Source organism: Oxyura jamaicensis, chromosome 3 (assembly GCF_011077185.1).
Source record: "Oxyura jamaicensis isolate SHBP4307 breed ruddy duck chromosome 3, BPBGC_Ojam_1.0, whole genome shotgun sequence".
Classification (NCBI taxonomy): Eukaryota; Metazoa; Chordata; class Aves; order Anseriformes; family Anatidae; genus Oxyura; species Oxyura jamaicensis.
This window is the reverse complement of record NC_048895.1, coordinates 58407881-58423984: the sequence shown is the minus strand read 5'-3', so window position 1 is coordinate 58423984 and position 16104 is coordinate 58407881. Positions and strand designations below refer to the sequence as shown.

The following is a 16104-nucleotide window of genomic DNA, read 5'->3' as shown; positions in this document are numbered from 1 at the left end:
GCCCCGAGCCCCGCGCCGCGCCTCACCTGGGGGGCGCCGGCAGCCGCCGCTCCTGCCCGCGGCCTCCGCCATGTCAGCTCGTCGGCGAGCGCCGCCCCGCCACGCCTCGCCCCGGGCAGGTGAGGGCGCCGCGGCCCCCCGGCCCCGCGGGGCAGGTGAGGGCGGAGAGCGGCCGCCGGCCCCTCCTGAGGCGGGGACGAGGCGGGGGCTGGCGGCTCCCTCCCCCCCGTCCCGGCTGGGGTTGACCTGTCTGTGTTTTCACGGTGTTTTCTTTTTGTTTGTTTTTCTCCCCCCTCCCTCCCCCCGTTGCATTTTGTGTCTACGTGTAGGCAGTACAAATCTGCAAAACCACGGCTGAAATAAGGTGAATGAATAGGGGAACCCACAGCACACAGCTGCGACGTACATCAAGACAAGCTGATGTAGAGGTGCAAATACCATGACTTGCTGTGCTGGATGAAGCAAACAGAAAGTCCTCCTCCCTTAGAGAGCTAAGTCTGGGGCAAAAGGCGTCTTACAGGGGCAGAAAGGATGAATGCTCTGCTGCACCAGGAGTCACTGGGTCGCTAAATCAAGAGCTGGTGATAAACATGCCCTGCTGGTTTTGGGTAGGGGGATGGTGCTGCAATACAAGCACAGGCTGGGCTTGATGCTGAAAGCTACAAGAAACTCCCACACTAGTAGCCAAGGACCAAGAGACCACTAAGCTCAAAGGGAGCAGTATGTCTCATAATCAAAAGGTTCCCTCCTGCACATACCACGTCCTCAGAACATAACCCCACATCTCTCAGTTGTGGTCAGTAGGTATGTGCCAATAGGTATATTCAGGGCTCCCAGGCTGGCCTGTCTGATAGACCCTGTCCCAAAGTGTTTGTGTGATATAAAAACTACCACGTGTCTGGAACAAGGGATATGAGGTGGCCTGAAGCACATGGTAGGGATATTCCATATACGTTCCTGATTGTGCACAGCTCTAGTACACAGGTGGGTAAGCTACATTGTTCAGGGAAGCACAGGCCCTCAAGCAGGATGAGAGTAGGATGGATGGCTCAGGATAGCCATGCAGGCTCAGTACAGCCTTACAGGAGAGAACACAAGACCAATCATCAGCTGAGCAGCTCTGCAGGTCTGGTGAGGCCAGCAGCAAACCACAGGAATTTATTCCCAGCTGGTGCCAGGCTAGGTCTTGTGGAGACATTAAAATGATCACACTCCCTTCTCTTATACATAGCTGGCATTGCTGAGCATCCTGAGTCACAGATAATGGAGAACAGGCTACATGCTTTCAAACCCTGAACACAAATAAAGTAATGCTTATGCTATTTATGCTGCAAAAAAATCAGAGGTATTCAAGCTGCAATAGTCATGGGCTGATACTGTGCCATATCTTTTTACTGTGTCATGCTCTTCCTACTTTTTTATTATTATATACATAATTGTTTTTCAGAAAACAATTGATCCTAGGAAAATTAACTACAGATAGGTCAGGACAGCATGTTTATGTTCAGAAAAAATACTCATTTTTCTTTTAAAGTACTTGCTAGACATGAAACATTCAGGGCCTAAGCTGTTCACCAGTTACCAAGGCTTATGAAGAAAGAAGCAGGTTCTGTCCAGACAAGTCCTATTTACAACTGCCCCAGAAGTATCTGACGTTAGCCAGCACTGGAATGCCAGAGTGATGATCAGCATTGATGGATACAGAACATCCACAATCCCTTTTCATGATGCGTGAGAAAAGGCAAATCACTAAGTAGAAGAAAATCACAAAGTGAAAGAAAACAGAATTACTATTCCATGCACTGAGGGTGGATGGTTATTTAATAAATTGAGCACCCAGAGAATTATGTTTTGCTGGAAAGTGTCAGGTTTCCTCTTCAATCTAATTGGAGTATTGAGAAAACATTCAATCCTATGACTGTCAAAATCAAATCACGGTAACTAACGTGTCAGAAAGGTTCCCTTGATACTCAGTGTGATTTTTTTTTTTTTATTCCAACATTTTCCAGTTCTACACCTTTATTTTAAAAGTTCAAAAATGTAGCAAAAAGCAAGTCGTAGGTTCTTTTATTTTCAACTGTGTATGTCAGATAGCTTTAGAACAAGCTAACATTACTATGGTTGAGGTGTATGCAACTGGTACAGTTCAGTAGTACATAAACAACTAAAACAAATGCACCATAGAACTTAAGTTACCAAAAATAAACAATATTAAACTATGTAGGGCAATAGGTAAAAACAATTACTTTTAGGTCTTGCACACTAAAAGAAAAATATCTAATTATGATTGAAATTATGAATTTCTACTACAGATTACTGAGATGCATTACAAAGAAAAAGACTTGAGAAGTTGTCACATTTTGGTTTTGTTCCAGTGATGCACAGTCACATGAAATCTTACATCAGTTTGTGAAATTAACATCTGGTTACATTAAGTACAATATTTCGTGAGTTAATTTTTGTTTTTCCTTAATTTTTGAAAAACTTGCATGTATAATATAAACAGGTAAAGTAAAATAATGTTGCAGGTTGTTTACAGATTCCTTATGGATTATAGGCGTAAAAGCAGTCGGGAAGCTGCAGTGTTTTTAACATTGGTAAACAAATACTGGATTAAAGTGCAACAGTCCTTCTGACAGCACACCTGCTCTGTGCTGAAAAGAAACCTTTTCCTCTCTGCAGAGAAGCGAAGAAAGATTTCAGTGTCAGGCATGTTTCTCTCGAAAGTCAGTAATGGCCTTCCAGAGGGTGCATAGCATTCCTCCTCTGTAAAGAGAAATAAAAATCATAAAGATGCTCAGGTAAAAGAATACTCTCCAGCCCAAAAGCATTCCATTCCAATTCAAGTGCATTCTGATTTTCTTGTTCTAGTTTCGAACCAATGAAATTCTGCTTCTACTACTCAGTACAGAAGCTGATCGAAGGTGAAATTCAACACACTCGAAGAGAGAACAGAGTCTTTTTCTGATTACAGCACAGGGTAATCTTTTGACTTTTCAGATGCTTGCTTTCTGGAATGCAGACTTCTCATCCAAAGGACCTACATAATCATAGAATCATGGAATATCCCGAGTTGGAAGGGACCCATAAGGATCATCGAGTCCAACTCCCGGCACCACACAGGTCTACCCCCAAATTCAGACCATGTGACTCAGTGCACAGTCCAAATGCTTCTTAAACTCCCACAGGCTTGGTGCGGTGACTACTTCCCTGGGGAGCCTGTTCCAGTGTGCGACCACCCTCTCAGTGAAGAGCCTCTTCCTGATCTCTAGCCTAAACCTCCCCTGCCTTAGCTTGACACCATTCCCGTGGGTCCTATCACTGGTGACTAAGGAGAATAGATCGGAGAAGAGAATATAACCCACAGCAGACTTCTAACATTATGGAAGCATCAATTATAAGGAAGTCTCACCACCTACCAATTTTCATTTTTAAAGAAATTTAAAACTGCCTGGGAACACTCAGTGATATATTATATCATTTCTACTTTAACTGGTCCTGCAGTGACATACACACCTGGTATAACTAGCTGAAATCTAGTGTTAGTTGTAGTCCATGAATATTTCTGCAGTTCTGTGAGGATGATTAATTACAGCAGATTTTGCTATCTCAATCTTAAAATAAAAGTAAGGTTTTAGTGGGACTTCTAGCGTGTCCAGGTGCAAGGCAAAAGCTTTACTAAAAAAACTTCCTTTGCTTGCCTGTAATATAAAAGCTTACTTCTAAAATGTAAGCACTATCACTTGTTAATCACAAATGCATCAGGATACAAGAAATATTGTAAAGTGTTACTTATTTTAAATTTATGCTGAACAATCCAATAGAAGGTTAGCATCAGTTATTGTCTTTTGTAACAAAGCACACTCCAGCTCAGCGCAGTTCATTTAAATGTGAAATATTACCTCAGTCTCAAACATTTCAGATCATCTCGTGTAACATAGCAGAGAACATCCATTAAAGTATAGTCTTCAGCCAAGAACTACAAAAACAAGTTTAAACGAACATTTGGTTAGAAAACTAATCCATCTTTCTAAGCTTGATATACTATCTGCCCTTAAAAACAGGGGTCTGGAAGAAATCTAAAATTGGGCCAAAATGTGGTACATCTAACAGATTAATCCATATTTATAGAAACACAGTGAAACTGCTTAATTTTTATGCAGCATACTCCATGCTGACATACCATGCATTATTCTAAATGTGTAATGCTTCCACAGCTACTCACAACTTCTGTCAACTGGCATTTCTATTGTCATCACTAGTACCTCAATCAGAATTCAATGAACACGCATTTGAGCATAACTATTGTTGGTTTAATTTCCTTACAGGTGAAATGTAAGACCTACATTTTTTTCAAAAGCATCATCTAAATTCAGTGTACTTTAATTTCCAGATACCTTTGAACTGATTTACATGTGTGATAACTACATGCAGGTTTTCTTAAGTCAGGTGTAATTCTGAGATGCTCAACACCTCTTAAATTATATATCCTTTGCTGCAGAACAGACCTATCTAATTCAGGAGATTTCACTTAACACAGTTGCCTAAGGGTGAACATGTACCCTTTACCCAGGCTATAATCAGTAGGAACTACCACAATGTGTGAAGACTGAAAAATTATGAACCAAAGTAATACTGTCTCTTTAGCAGTACAATTTATTCTCTTATTTGTAGTCAGTTATAGACATTATAAACACACTTTATTTTTTAGCAAAGGCTTTCATGTTCATGCCTTATTCTCCTCTGAGAAGAGACTCACCTCTCAAAATGTGCTCAGTAATAAAAATGATCTGTGCTCTTGCACTCAGTCTCAAAAACAGTACTGATTTCATGATTTGTGACAGCTGTGTGACAAGGCAAACAGGAAGCACCATGCTCACCTTGTTTATTGTGGCCTCATCAGCTCCTTGAACACTCAACCAGTTTATGAGATCAGGGTCTTCAGTCCCGGTGCCAGTGGAATGACGATGACAGACAGACAATCCAGGAATATCTAGAACAAGTATTTTTTGAGAAAAGAATGTCTTGACAAAGCAACCTCCTGTCCTTTATTTATTTTTTTTAATGCTAAAGCACTGTCTTCAGTGACTTTTCCCTCCAAGCTTAGAATATCAGTATCCCTATAGATATCTGTCCCTGTAGCCCACACCCAATTACAGCTCAGACAGTTATACAACAATCACTCTGCTTGGTTATGGTTACTTATTTTACTCAGAAGTAATCTTGGGATCCAAAGTGAAGGCAGTTAAACTAGTGTGTACATCTGGTACAGATGCATTTTCTGTCCTCTTCAGCAAATGACTACTAGCAAATCAGTATCACTGTAATTGTGTCTACACTGAGGTTCTCACGTATTTAACGAAAACATGCAGTGTAACTCAAACAGCTGGTGCGTAGGCAATGCCTTGGACAGGATCAGCTGCTTTTGGAAAGTGACACTTTGTTGAAGCACATTACACTGAAACAAACTGCATTAGCACTTCCACCTTCTTCAAGGCAGATACAGATCAAACTCAGTAAGCTTTATGTTGTACTTATATCTCACCAATTACATTCTCATGGACTCTTAATGTAACAATCACAATCAAAAATATTTAAATTACACAATTCCTTTTATTGTGAATAAAATCCAGTAATCTGTTCCTTCAACACGCACTCTTATTTCAGAGAAAATCCTACCAAAAGCAGCATAATAAAATACCTTTGCCGGGACTGGCTCGATAAAAGTAACAGAAATTTAGCTGTCACTGTCTTCATCTGCTGTTAGCGTGAATTTTTTCTTTGAAACCTCTTCTCACTTACCTATTGGCTGTGACCTAAGCCGCAGGTTTTTGATTTCTTGATCTTTTTCTTCTATAGCTTGATGTAGGAGGACTTGAAATTCTCTCTCCTTTTGAACCAATTCCTCCAATAACCTATGAAGAAATGGGAAGAAAGCACACATTGTCTTTAGTCTCATTTTTTTCAGGAAAGCAACGCTCTTACTAAACTTAAACTGGAAACCTTGACAGAGACACGGGCAGAATTCTTCATTTCTTCACAGAAACATCCTGCCTCTATAGATTTATTATAACATACATGCAGTTATAAACATCCACTGGTCTGGTTTCTAAAACTAGAGCTCTTCAAACAACAAAAAATAAGTACCTTGTCTCCATGTACACATACACCCACTGAACAGGTGGTATGATAGAAAATTTCAGTAAAATTTCTACAGCTAGCAGTCAGCTTTAAACAAAACTGTATGTTTGTTCTTCTCAACTATCAAAGTGTTTCATGAGCCAAGGGCTAAACTTTGTCACATCATCCCATGGAAGGCAAAAGGCCAATTCGGATCTCTCCTGCAGAGATTTTAAAAGTATGGCAAGGATGGAGCCATGATCAAAGCGTGGCAAAAACTTATGGTTCCATTTCTTAAATGGGGAAGATACACTGTAATCCACACGAGGACTGTCCTCACGTACTAGAGGGCCTGTACCTACCCCCCTATGCTATGCAAAGAATAAGAAAAGACGAGGGAAAATACATTTTGTCCTTTCCTAAGCAATTACTTTTGAGAAATCAGAAACAAATTGGAACCCAAGTTTAACTTCCTTCATAACACAAACCCAGAGAAAAGAACAGATTCAGTGGCCAACACCAAGTTGATCAAAGGAAAATAATCAGAATACAACGGAAAATTTGGATGTGAAACCGACTGTAGTAATTTGTTATTTTAGAAGTGTTTTTTTTTCTTTTAAGCATAAAGGAGGAATTGTGAACAAAATATACTTAGAAACTTGGTTAAAGACCTTGACAACATATGTGTATGTTATAACTCATAAACCTATCACTGACTTTCCAGTCTTAGAAAGTTCTGCCTTGAAAGAATCACATCCCTTACTTGAAGTCTGTCAGCCTGAGAACTATACATTAACTGCTCCAGTTTAGTACTTTTTGTTTGTTTGTTTCAGTACCATTTTCTTTTAAGTCAGTTAAGCAATGCATCTTCTTCTAGGACACTGAAAGGTGGGAACATTTTGGAATTCAGCTAGAGAATAGGCCACAGATGTACCCTGGATTTGCAGAGAAAAACTGTTTCTGATATAATCCCTTTGTAAAAGCATTAATCGCTACTTTTCAGGATATGGAGGGCACATAGGCCTACCAGCAGCATCACTGCATTTGAGTGCTTCCATGCCTGAGATAACAGTTCTTGAAAAGTCTGCCCTGCACGTGAACAGTCCTGCTCTGTCTCTCTATACACTCACAGCTTGGTTAGTCTCAAAGCAATTTAACATTCTGCAGACAGGAGTGCGGCCAACTTTCAGTTAATTTATTCCTCCTCTACCCATTCTGGTTGAAGAAGGCCTATGGGGCCAATAAAAATAATTAACCATTTTCTCTTGGTAACTACTTGCTGCTTCTGCCAATGAAGCTTTAATTAATACTTAAACTAAACAACTGCCCATATTATTTAACTCAAGAATTCTGTGTGAATGACAGGATGTGATTATTTGGTCAAAGGCTTTGCATTTAGGAAATTTACAAAAGCAAGGTGCTAGGAAACAATACCTTGACAAATTGATCGCTTCTGATGCTAGTACTTCCCAAGTTTATGCTGGAGAAAGTGAAGCAATCCAAGCAATTTTTTTGATGTTGGTTTTACGTATATCAGTAAGGTAAACTAAAATATTTCTGTGACCATCAAGAACTAAAAAACGAATTGTAATGTGAGAACTCAAAAATACTCGTACTCTATTAAAAATAATATTGTACAGCGTAGTACTCTATGGCAAAGTTCCTGGACACGTTTAAAAGTAAATGGCAATTTAACATTTCCATTCAAATTGGGTCAATAAGTACGCAGAATGTGCTGGCAGCATAACAACTGTGTTATTGAAGATATGTTCTCCTATCAAGGTCATATTCAAAATTTACCGAGGTCAGTGAGAAATGCAGTGTCCAAAGTCAGGTGCTGCAAAGGCTAAAATATTTGCTCTACACAGACTATCTGGTATATTTTAATGAAAAAAATATTTATAAAATTATAATTTGGATAAAATAGTGGGAATCATATTTGTCTGTTTTTATTTAAGAAAATAAAAAAATCTATTCTATGTGAAAGTAGAATATTTGTTTCTGAAAAATCCAGTTTCTGGATCACTCACTTGAACACACACATTTTTCAATTTTTCTTTGATGAACAGATTGGTGTTTGTTATTTAAAGAAAAATGTAATACTCGCTTGTAAACACAGATCCTGCTGCAGTGAATTCTGCACACAAAACATCTCAAAGTTCCCTTGTTCAGTTCGTGTGCAGCTGTTGACTAGCTTGTGTTTGTTCTCCAAGAATAACTACAGAAAAGAACAGTGAGTTCTGCCATGATGGAAACAAAGCATAACACCATTCATCAACCATATACAGCATATGAAGGAGAGAAAAAGCAGAAACTTGGCAGCAAGCTCAGCTTTTCCAGACCTTCCTTGAAAGGGCACCTGAAATCAAGGCTGACTTCAACTTCCATCACTATCATTCTGAAATGAATAAAATTAATGTGTAGTTGTGACTGGTCATGCACAATGGCCATCATTTAAAGGAATGAGTTGCAGTACTATGGAATTTTGACACTGTTGCTACTATTCTAGAATATGCATCTCAAAAGCAAAACGATATATACAGTCTCCAGTAGATTAGTGTCTCCTGATGTCCAGACTTACCTGTTAGTCTCTAATTTTAGCCTGCCCAGCTGTACACTCAGAGTTCTGTGAGCAGCCTGGGAGTCATGGGATACCGTAGAGCTGAGTGTGCTCACACCTGAGGTAGCTATTGCATCTTCCATGACAATGCAAGGCTGTTGGATAGTTTGATTCTGAGGCTGGTCATCTTGATCTTCTTCAACTTCGATATCATCTTGATCTGCTGCATCACTTTCAGATGCAAGACTAAAATGCGGCCTCAATTCTGTTAGAAATATTAAAATTAAGGAAAATACATGGAAGACAAACATTAAAACAAGAGCATGCCTAAGTGACTATCTAGGGATCATCCCCAAATTCTCAAATATTATTATTCACCCAATGTAAGGTCACACAGAGCAAAGAATACTGCATTTGATCGGAACTTGCAGTATGAATGCTGCCTGTTGTCTACTGCAAGGATTGATCGAAGACTTGCTGAATTGCATGGGAAGTTCACTGCTATTCTCTTATTTTTGGTGAATGACTGCTACTCCATACGGTAGTTGAGGTCTGAACTACCATACTAACACTTCTATTAATAATATGCATTTATGCCACATTACTTCATTAGAATTATGTTACAGCTATCAAGAACAACATCTGTATGTCTTTCAAATGCAGCTGTCCATGAGTTCGAAAACTTTAGAATTTTTTCTAAGGTAATCCTCAAATCTATTTTCTGGTACTAAGCTGAAGTACTCCATGCAGCACCACAAGTACTCTTTTGTTTTATTCTATTCTCGGTGGTGTGCAATTTCTCATGTGTCTGACCTTAGCTGTTTTATTAAGTAAATAATCATTTATTATATCCAGCTATTCTTGTTGTTGCTGCTTTAGCATATTTAGCAGCCTCTCATTAGAGGAGTATCCAGCTTACAAAAAAAATGTATCCAAATATACAGAGGAAATAAACAGACCTTTTCCAACAATGAAAGTGGCACACTTCCTCTCCCCCAGTTATCAGAGAGAACACTACCTATTGTGTAGTAATATACATCCACAAAACCATGGACACCAAGCTACACATATACTCTGTTTTCTCTTATTCCTTGTTAAAACTACCTACCAGAGTTTAACAGCTATGGAAGATCTGCACACAAGATCTTATATTTCTACAAAACTTGTTACTGCAACAACATCTGTTTGTTAATTCTAACCCTTTAATATAAATCCTCCTTCCTTCCTTCAATTGTGGCTCCTTAAAACACTCCCTTTAGTTTCCTCATCAAAACATACTTTAAAAGAAAAATCACACTTGTTTCATGGGTTTTTGTCCTTTCTGCTCAAGAACTAACAACCAAATTCCTCTTCGTTTCAAATGGGGTGTTCATGCCTTGATTCAAGTCATCTCGTCATAGAAGAAAGCAGATTAATTATATAGCTGTTCCACAAATATTATTTTCATACCAGGCAAATACATCTATGTTTGTTTTAAATTTTTACATCACACTACTAGGAACTGAAGTTAATTTTGCCATTGTAGAGCAAGCACCAGTAAGTGTAAGTATATGACATCTGTTTCTTACTAATCCAGAAATATCCCACAATTCTTAAAAGTCTTAAACACAGAGACAAATCTTCACATCATTCATGGAAGAAAAACCACAAAGAAAAGATCAGACAAGCAAGGGGAAGCAATCAGAAGTACGGTAATGCAATTAGGGAAGAGGTGGATGATCGTCACCTGAAAGCTACTGGGGCACTGGGAATTTTAAGATTGACCTGATACCAATAATGCTGATACTTGGCTGCATGGGGATAAGAGTTCATCAAGGAGAAATTCTGCAGTGCTCCTATTATACAGCAAAAAAGTATGTGCTTTATAAGATGTCCAGTGTTCTAATCAAAAGCAAGATTTTTCCCTTATGACTTGAAACTCTCAAAGAAACCCTTTATGCTTCAATGGTTGTATTGGGGATATGGCAAATAAGCAGAACAGGAAGGGCTGTAACTTTTGTTGGAATCTATAGATCCCCTCGTTGATGATTTCAGTCTTAACCCACTGCAAAAAACAGGAACTGAAGTATTTTTGACTCCAGTCTTAGAGCATTAAATCATATATTTGATTAAATCATATATTTGAAAACTTCACTACTAATGCCAGTGATAGAGAATAAAAATCACAATATTAGAAATTAAGATGCAGCAAAGAAATTAACTCTGCACACAGGCAAAACAATAACAGAATGGTGTCTATTTTTCTATACAGAATTCTCCCCTCAGCTAAGCTATGCATTCTACTTCAACAAAATTCAAAAGACAATATCTGGTCTACAGGTTTTGATCTATTATTTTTTTAGACAACTTCTGATGAGGAGCCAGAGAGATTTTTCAGTACTTAAAATAGCATGCCCTTAATCTGCACTTCGTAAAACACCTTCTGAAAACTGGTTGTCCATCCTTTGGATTTCAAGAGGCAGTACTGTGCTACTATGAACCTAAAAAAAATAAGGCCCCAGAGTACCTTTGTCTGCTGCTGCTCACCGGGTTGCAGAACTGTTTGGAGAATACATATTGGAAAGGATAACTTTCCAAAATAACTCGGACAACACGCTTATCAGTGTTTAAGTTGCAAAACAGATGGTGAACAGGAAAAAGTCACTGCTGGTTTCAAATTCTTAAGTGAAGCATCATAATTGCAGCTTTAAAGCACATTTAAAGAGATCAAGTAATTCATATTTGCCAAGTAGTAAGAAACAACTCACCTGGGACCAGAATAGTAATAGCTGTCTGCACGGCTTTTCTAATTATGCTGTCCAATGCAAACATCCAATGTGGCTTGATGTTATGATTTCGGAGAACTTTATTGACCTAGCAACAGAGAATTCAGTTCAGAGATTATACCCTCAACAGTCTGAAACTGTAATTTACATTAGAACTGTGTAAAATGTTTGAACTTAAAGATGTTGTATCAAACAGGTGATTTAAACTATTTCATGTTTACACTAAATGCAGAAAATGTTCATAAAACAGAGGATGTTGGCAATGCTGTATGTCGGACAGTATTTTGTGCCCTTTTTTTTTTTTTTCCTCTAAATAAAGTACCAGTTCCTGTGTTAGGTGATTTTTGATGACTAATACCAAAGATTATTTAACCTTAAAAGTCACGGACTGAAAGTGGAAAAAAATGCAAGTCCATGACAAATACCAAGAACCACATTATGAAAGTCTCATGACTTAAGCTAATTAACCTTGTTACTTTTTCGTTATGGTTTTCACTGCTTGCTCTGAGCAATACTTTACTATTTTAAAGTATAATTGTGGGAAATACCAAAGAACTAATGTAATGCTTCTCCCCCTTGATTCAGAAAATAATTTAGATAACCAGGGGATTTCATTTGTATGGTGCGCCATTACTTCTTTCCTTCTATTTGTAACTTCATCCGATGAGATAGTTATCTACACTGGGTTGCTCTAATCCTCTACAGACTTGCTTTCAAACAATGCTCGGCTGTATTTCTGGTTGTCCCTATGGATACTCCATGTTAGATATGGAGCATGGATACTCCAGATATTTTCCAACTCCCCCATGACAGGGAAGCAGCAGGTGGGGTGACAGCGCTACCATGAAATACCTAGTCACAGCATCCAGCAATAACACGTAACAGCTTAATGCTGTTTTCCAGGTATGGAAGCAGTCAGAAGTACAGATCTGTACGAGTAGAACTCCAGAAGTTACAGGAAGAGACAAATCTATTTGGATTTAGAAAGCAATGAAGCTATTCAAAGCCTTATTGAAAAACAGTAGCAACTACAGTTTTTTTTTTTTGTTTGTTTGTTTTTTTAAAAAAAAGCATCAAGAAGGTGGTTCATTCTTAAGTCTTCCTGAAAAAAATGATTATTTCTTTCATGTTAAAACCTCTCTGTAAGAAAATTGAAGTCGCACACACGATAACTTGCAAATCTTCTGAAGGCAATAAATGTTATTAATTATATTATCACTGCCCTAAAGAAACAGTGTTCAATAAACAGTAATTTATGTAGGTAGCTGAACCAGGTTGGCTGGGATGGAGTTAATTTTCTTCACAGTATCCTGTAGGGTGCTATGTTTTGGACTGGTGACCAAAACAGGGCTGATAACACACCAGTGCTTTATCTGCTGTTGAACAGTGCTTACCCAGCATCAAGGCCTTCTCCATTTCTCCTTCTTCCCCACCAGCAAGCAGGCTGGGGGTTCACAAGTAGCTGGGAGAGGACATAGCAAGACACTGACCATACAGGCACTCCCTACCACGCGGTGCCATGCTCAGCAACAAAAACTAATGTAGTTTTTCCAAAGGAGACATTGCTCAGCGACTGCCTGGGCACCAGTCAGCTGGTAGCGAGCTATTGCTTTTGCATTCCTCAGCTCCTACCCTACACCCCAAGCCTGTCTTTATCTTGACCCACAGGTTTTCTCACTAGCAACGGGGTGCGGGTTTACCTGCCGGCCAGCGGCAAAGCCCCACAGCCCCTCGGTAGGCCTCCTCGGCTCTGCTCCCCGTGGCCACTAGATGGCACTTGGACACTGCCGGAGAGCCGTCAGCAGCCCGGGGGAGCCTGCCCTGCGCCCGACAGAGGGCAGAAGCTTCCCAAAGCCCCCAAAGGTTTGCCCGCGGCCCTCTGAGGCAGCACAGCTCCTGCGTGCAGCCACCGAGCACCTCCCCATACTGACTCCTACAAACACATCAACAAGTTCAGCTCAGTGTAGCGTATTAAGTACTACGGAAGCATGATGCAATTTTGTCAAGAACAAAAATCCACAGTAACATGATTTAGCTATTCAGACTAGAGCAGAAAGTACCCTTCCTTGGTTGCCCTGAAGAGGATATCCTGAATATTAACAGGGTAATAATCTCAGGGTAATAAAGTCTAAGTCCCGAGAACAAGGGAAGCATTTCCTCTCACTTCTAGCGCAATATCCCCAGTCTGTGCAATAATCTGAGGTCTTGATGCAAATCTGGATTTCAGTATTCTATGATGAATGCATAATGTATGTCAAAAAATAAGGCTGGACACATACAAAGCAATTTTTTCTTTGACCTTTTTGTAGGTTAATCTTAGCTAAATAATAGGCAAGATACTAAGGGGAGAGAAATTCTTAACTTAAAAACAGCAACTTAAAATGATTAACAGAAGAAGGTAAAATATTTATCAAAAAGAGCATGAACTCAAATAGTTATCACAAAACAACTGATGCACAGCAGTGTCTGTCAGAAACCCAACAAGGATAATTGTACTCGTCCCCCCCCAACTGGTCTCTCGACCTTGTACATGTTTGTTTCTTCCAACCATCAAAGCAGTACTGATATGAAGCTAAACAGAATGGAGAGCTGAAGTGTACTCAAAGCGAAGGCTCAGAAATCTCTCCTTTGGGGAGACCTCTCTTACAGATTAATTTCACATTATTTTTTTTTTGGTACACAGAGTCTACTGCTTTGTCAGAATAGTCTATGCAACAGATTAAATGCTGTGCAATCCTTCCTGACAGCTCTGTTACTTGTCATAGTACACAAGGTTAAAAAGCTGTCAAAAGTCATCTACCTCAAATGCCTACCTGGACTGTCATTTTTTTTTTTTTTTTTTTTTTTTTTACTACGGAACTTCACTCTGGACGCATTGATGCCCAGCACAGCTACATCCTCCCATGTCAATTATTCATCTTAATCATTAAGCAGAATTCTTTGTGAACTAACATCTGAATACATAACTCAAGAAAAGAACATTTGCTTTTGGTAAACTAGCTATTTAAAGGGTGTTCCTGTATCTATTTGCTTGCTGCTCACTGTGGGATATCAAAACTTACATTAATTGCTTACAGAAAGGTATCCTGTTTTTCTTCTTTCTTATCCTGCTTATTACACATTAAAATGAAAACGGCTAATTTGTAAGAATTCTGCTAACCAAAAATTCTAGAATAAGAATATAATACATTATGATGCAGACAGGCTATTACTTGAGGCTCTTTAGTGGTTTAATGCATTAGTTTTTATAAAAGAAGTAAAGTTCAAGAAATCTCATTTATGTAGGGCAAGCCTGACTATCTGTGTTTATCTTAGTTATCAGAAATACTTCCAAAAAAGATTATTTTTTTTCCTGCTTTTATTATTATGAAGTTTATGCAACAGTGCTGAATGAAGTTTCTTTAATCAACAAGATCTCAACAACTGTGTTCAGGGTTTGCGTCCTGCCAAAGGATCACGTGGCAAACAAACCAAACCGTGGTTGTGGGCTGCTTTCTTTGTTATTGTTGTTTGGTTACTACAAGTTCAAAGTTCTCAAATGTTATTGTTTCAGTATCTCTGGAGGAAAGTTGATGAAGTTATGTTTGCTTCTGATTTCTAGGTTTTTGCAGTTTTCTTGCATAAAGTATTTACTAAAAATGGCAACTTACAGCATCTTGAAAACCGAACAACACAAGTTGCACTTGACTGATACCATGGCTGTCAAAGTCTAACTCCAGTTTCAGTTTTGAAAGAGTGGTTGCGATGATTTTACGATCAGTGGACCGTACAAACTCTCTGAGGCTGGAAACGAGCGTCATAATGTGTTCCCATTTTAGCTTGGGCTCTTCGGCTCCCTGGTATAGGAAGAAAGAAGAAACAAAATAGTTTTCATAGCCATCTTTTGAAACGTACACCCAGAGGTCCTTAAGCCAATAATGTCAGTTAGCAATATGAATTTTCAGAAACACTGATGATATAGTTAAAGTGCAACTGCAGGCCAGGTTACAGTGGCTGTGTAACTACAGCTGTACCACTGAGCTTCCTGCTAATGCAGATGACTTAACTAGCAAAAAAGCTGACTTTATTTTACAATAGTTGCTGAAGTATACATACACACTATATATGTCTGATTGTACAGGAGCAAAAAGATATGAATATACTGTGCACTAGATATTACAGACCACTCTGAATTGCAAAAAAAAACCCACATACCCCACAAGTGACTGTTTTCAGACTGCCTCTGAAAGACAACATGCAAAGTCCCAAAGTAACATATAAAATAAGGAATTAGTCAAGGATATGGAGAAGGATCAGAAAGAGACTAGTTCTTTCCTACATGATTTCCCAATAATGGAACTTTCACACTTACCTGTTATTAAAGTAGGTCTACAAATCTCATCCTTCTCTATTACAAATATTTGTGCCTATCTTTAAAGTTTCTGTGTTTTTGCATGAGCTACAAAAGCAGGAAAAAGCTCAAAAGCTTTCATTAGAATAACCAGCATGAGTAACTAGGAAGCAAAAGACTGTTTACTCTCTAAAGTTATGCCAACTGAACATAGATTTCTATTCCAAATCTCAAAATCAAGTCAGAGATAGAAAACTGTACTAAATGTTCAAAACGCAATATTAAAATACTTTTTTTTTTTTTTTTTTTCCCTGAGGGAAGTTAAGTAT

General features: G+C 38.8%; 2 protein-coding genes across 8 annotated transcripts in view; both read right to left on the bottom strand.

Annotated features, from left to right (window-relative positions):
- Positions 1–205, bottom strand: part of MAP7 (microtubule associated protein 7) — a 110792-nt gene extending 110587 nt beyond the window's left edge. For 3 of the 7 annotated variants that reach the window (XM_035320469.1, XM_035320473.1, XM_035320474.1), the window contains exon 1: positions 27–205. In XM_035320469.1, coding sequence (XP_035176360.1) covers positions 27–72 — 46 coding nt within the window. In that variant the 5' untranslated portion in view covers positions 73–205. The remainder of the gene's footprint in view (positions 1–26) is intronic. The other 4 variants (XM_035320468.1, XM_035320470.1, XM_035320475.1 and 1 more) reach the window with 4 other exon arrangements.
- A 1765-nt stretch (positions 206–1970) lies between these two features.
- The window catches only part of MAP3K5 (mitogen-activated protein kinase kinase kinase 5), a 99854-nt gene continuing 85720 nt past the window's right edge, over positions 1971–16104 (bottom strand). Inside the window, exons 25-31 of the mRNA XM_035321106.1 lie at positions 15096–15281; positions 11428–11533; positions 8702–8945; positions 5803–5915; positions 4881–4993; positions 3903–3979; positions 1971–2766 (exon numbers count right to left, since the gene is read on the bottom strand). Coding sequence (XP_035176997.1) covers positions 2706–2766; positions 3903–3979; positions 4881–4993; positions 5803–5915; positions 8702–8945; positions 11428–11533; positions 15096–15281 — 900 coding nt within the window. The 3' untranslated portion in view covers positions 1971–2705. The remainder of the gene's footprint in view (positions 2767–3902; positions 3980–4880; positions 4994–5802; positions 5916–8701; positions 8946–11427; positions 11534–15095; positions 15282–16104) is intronic.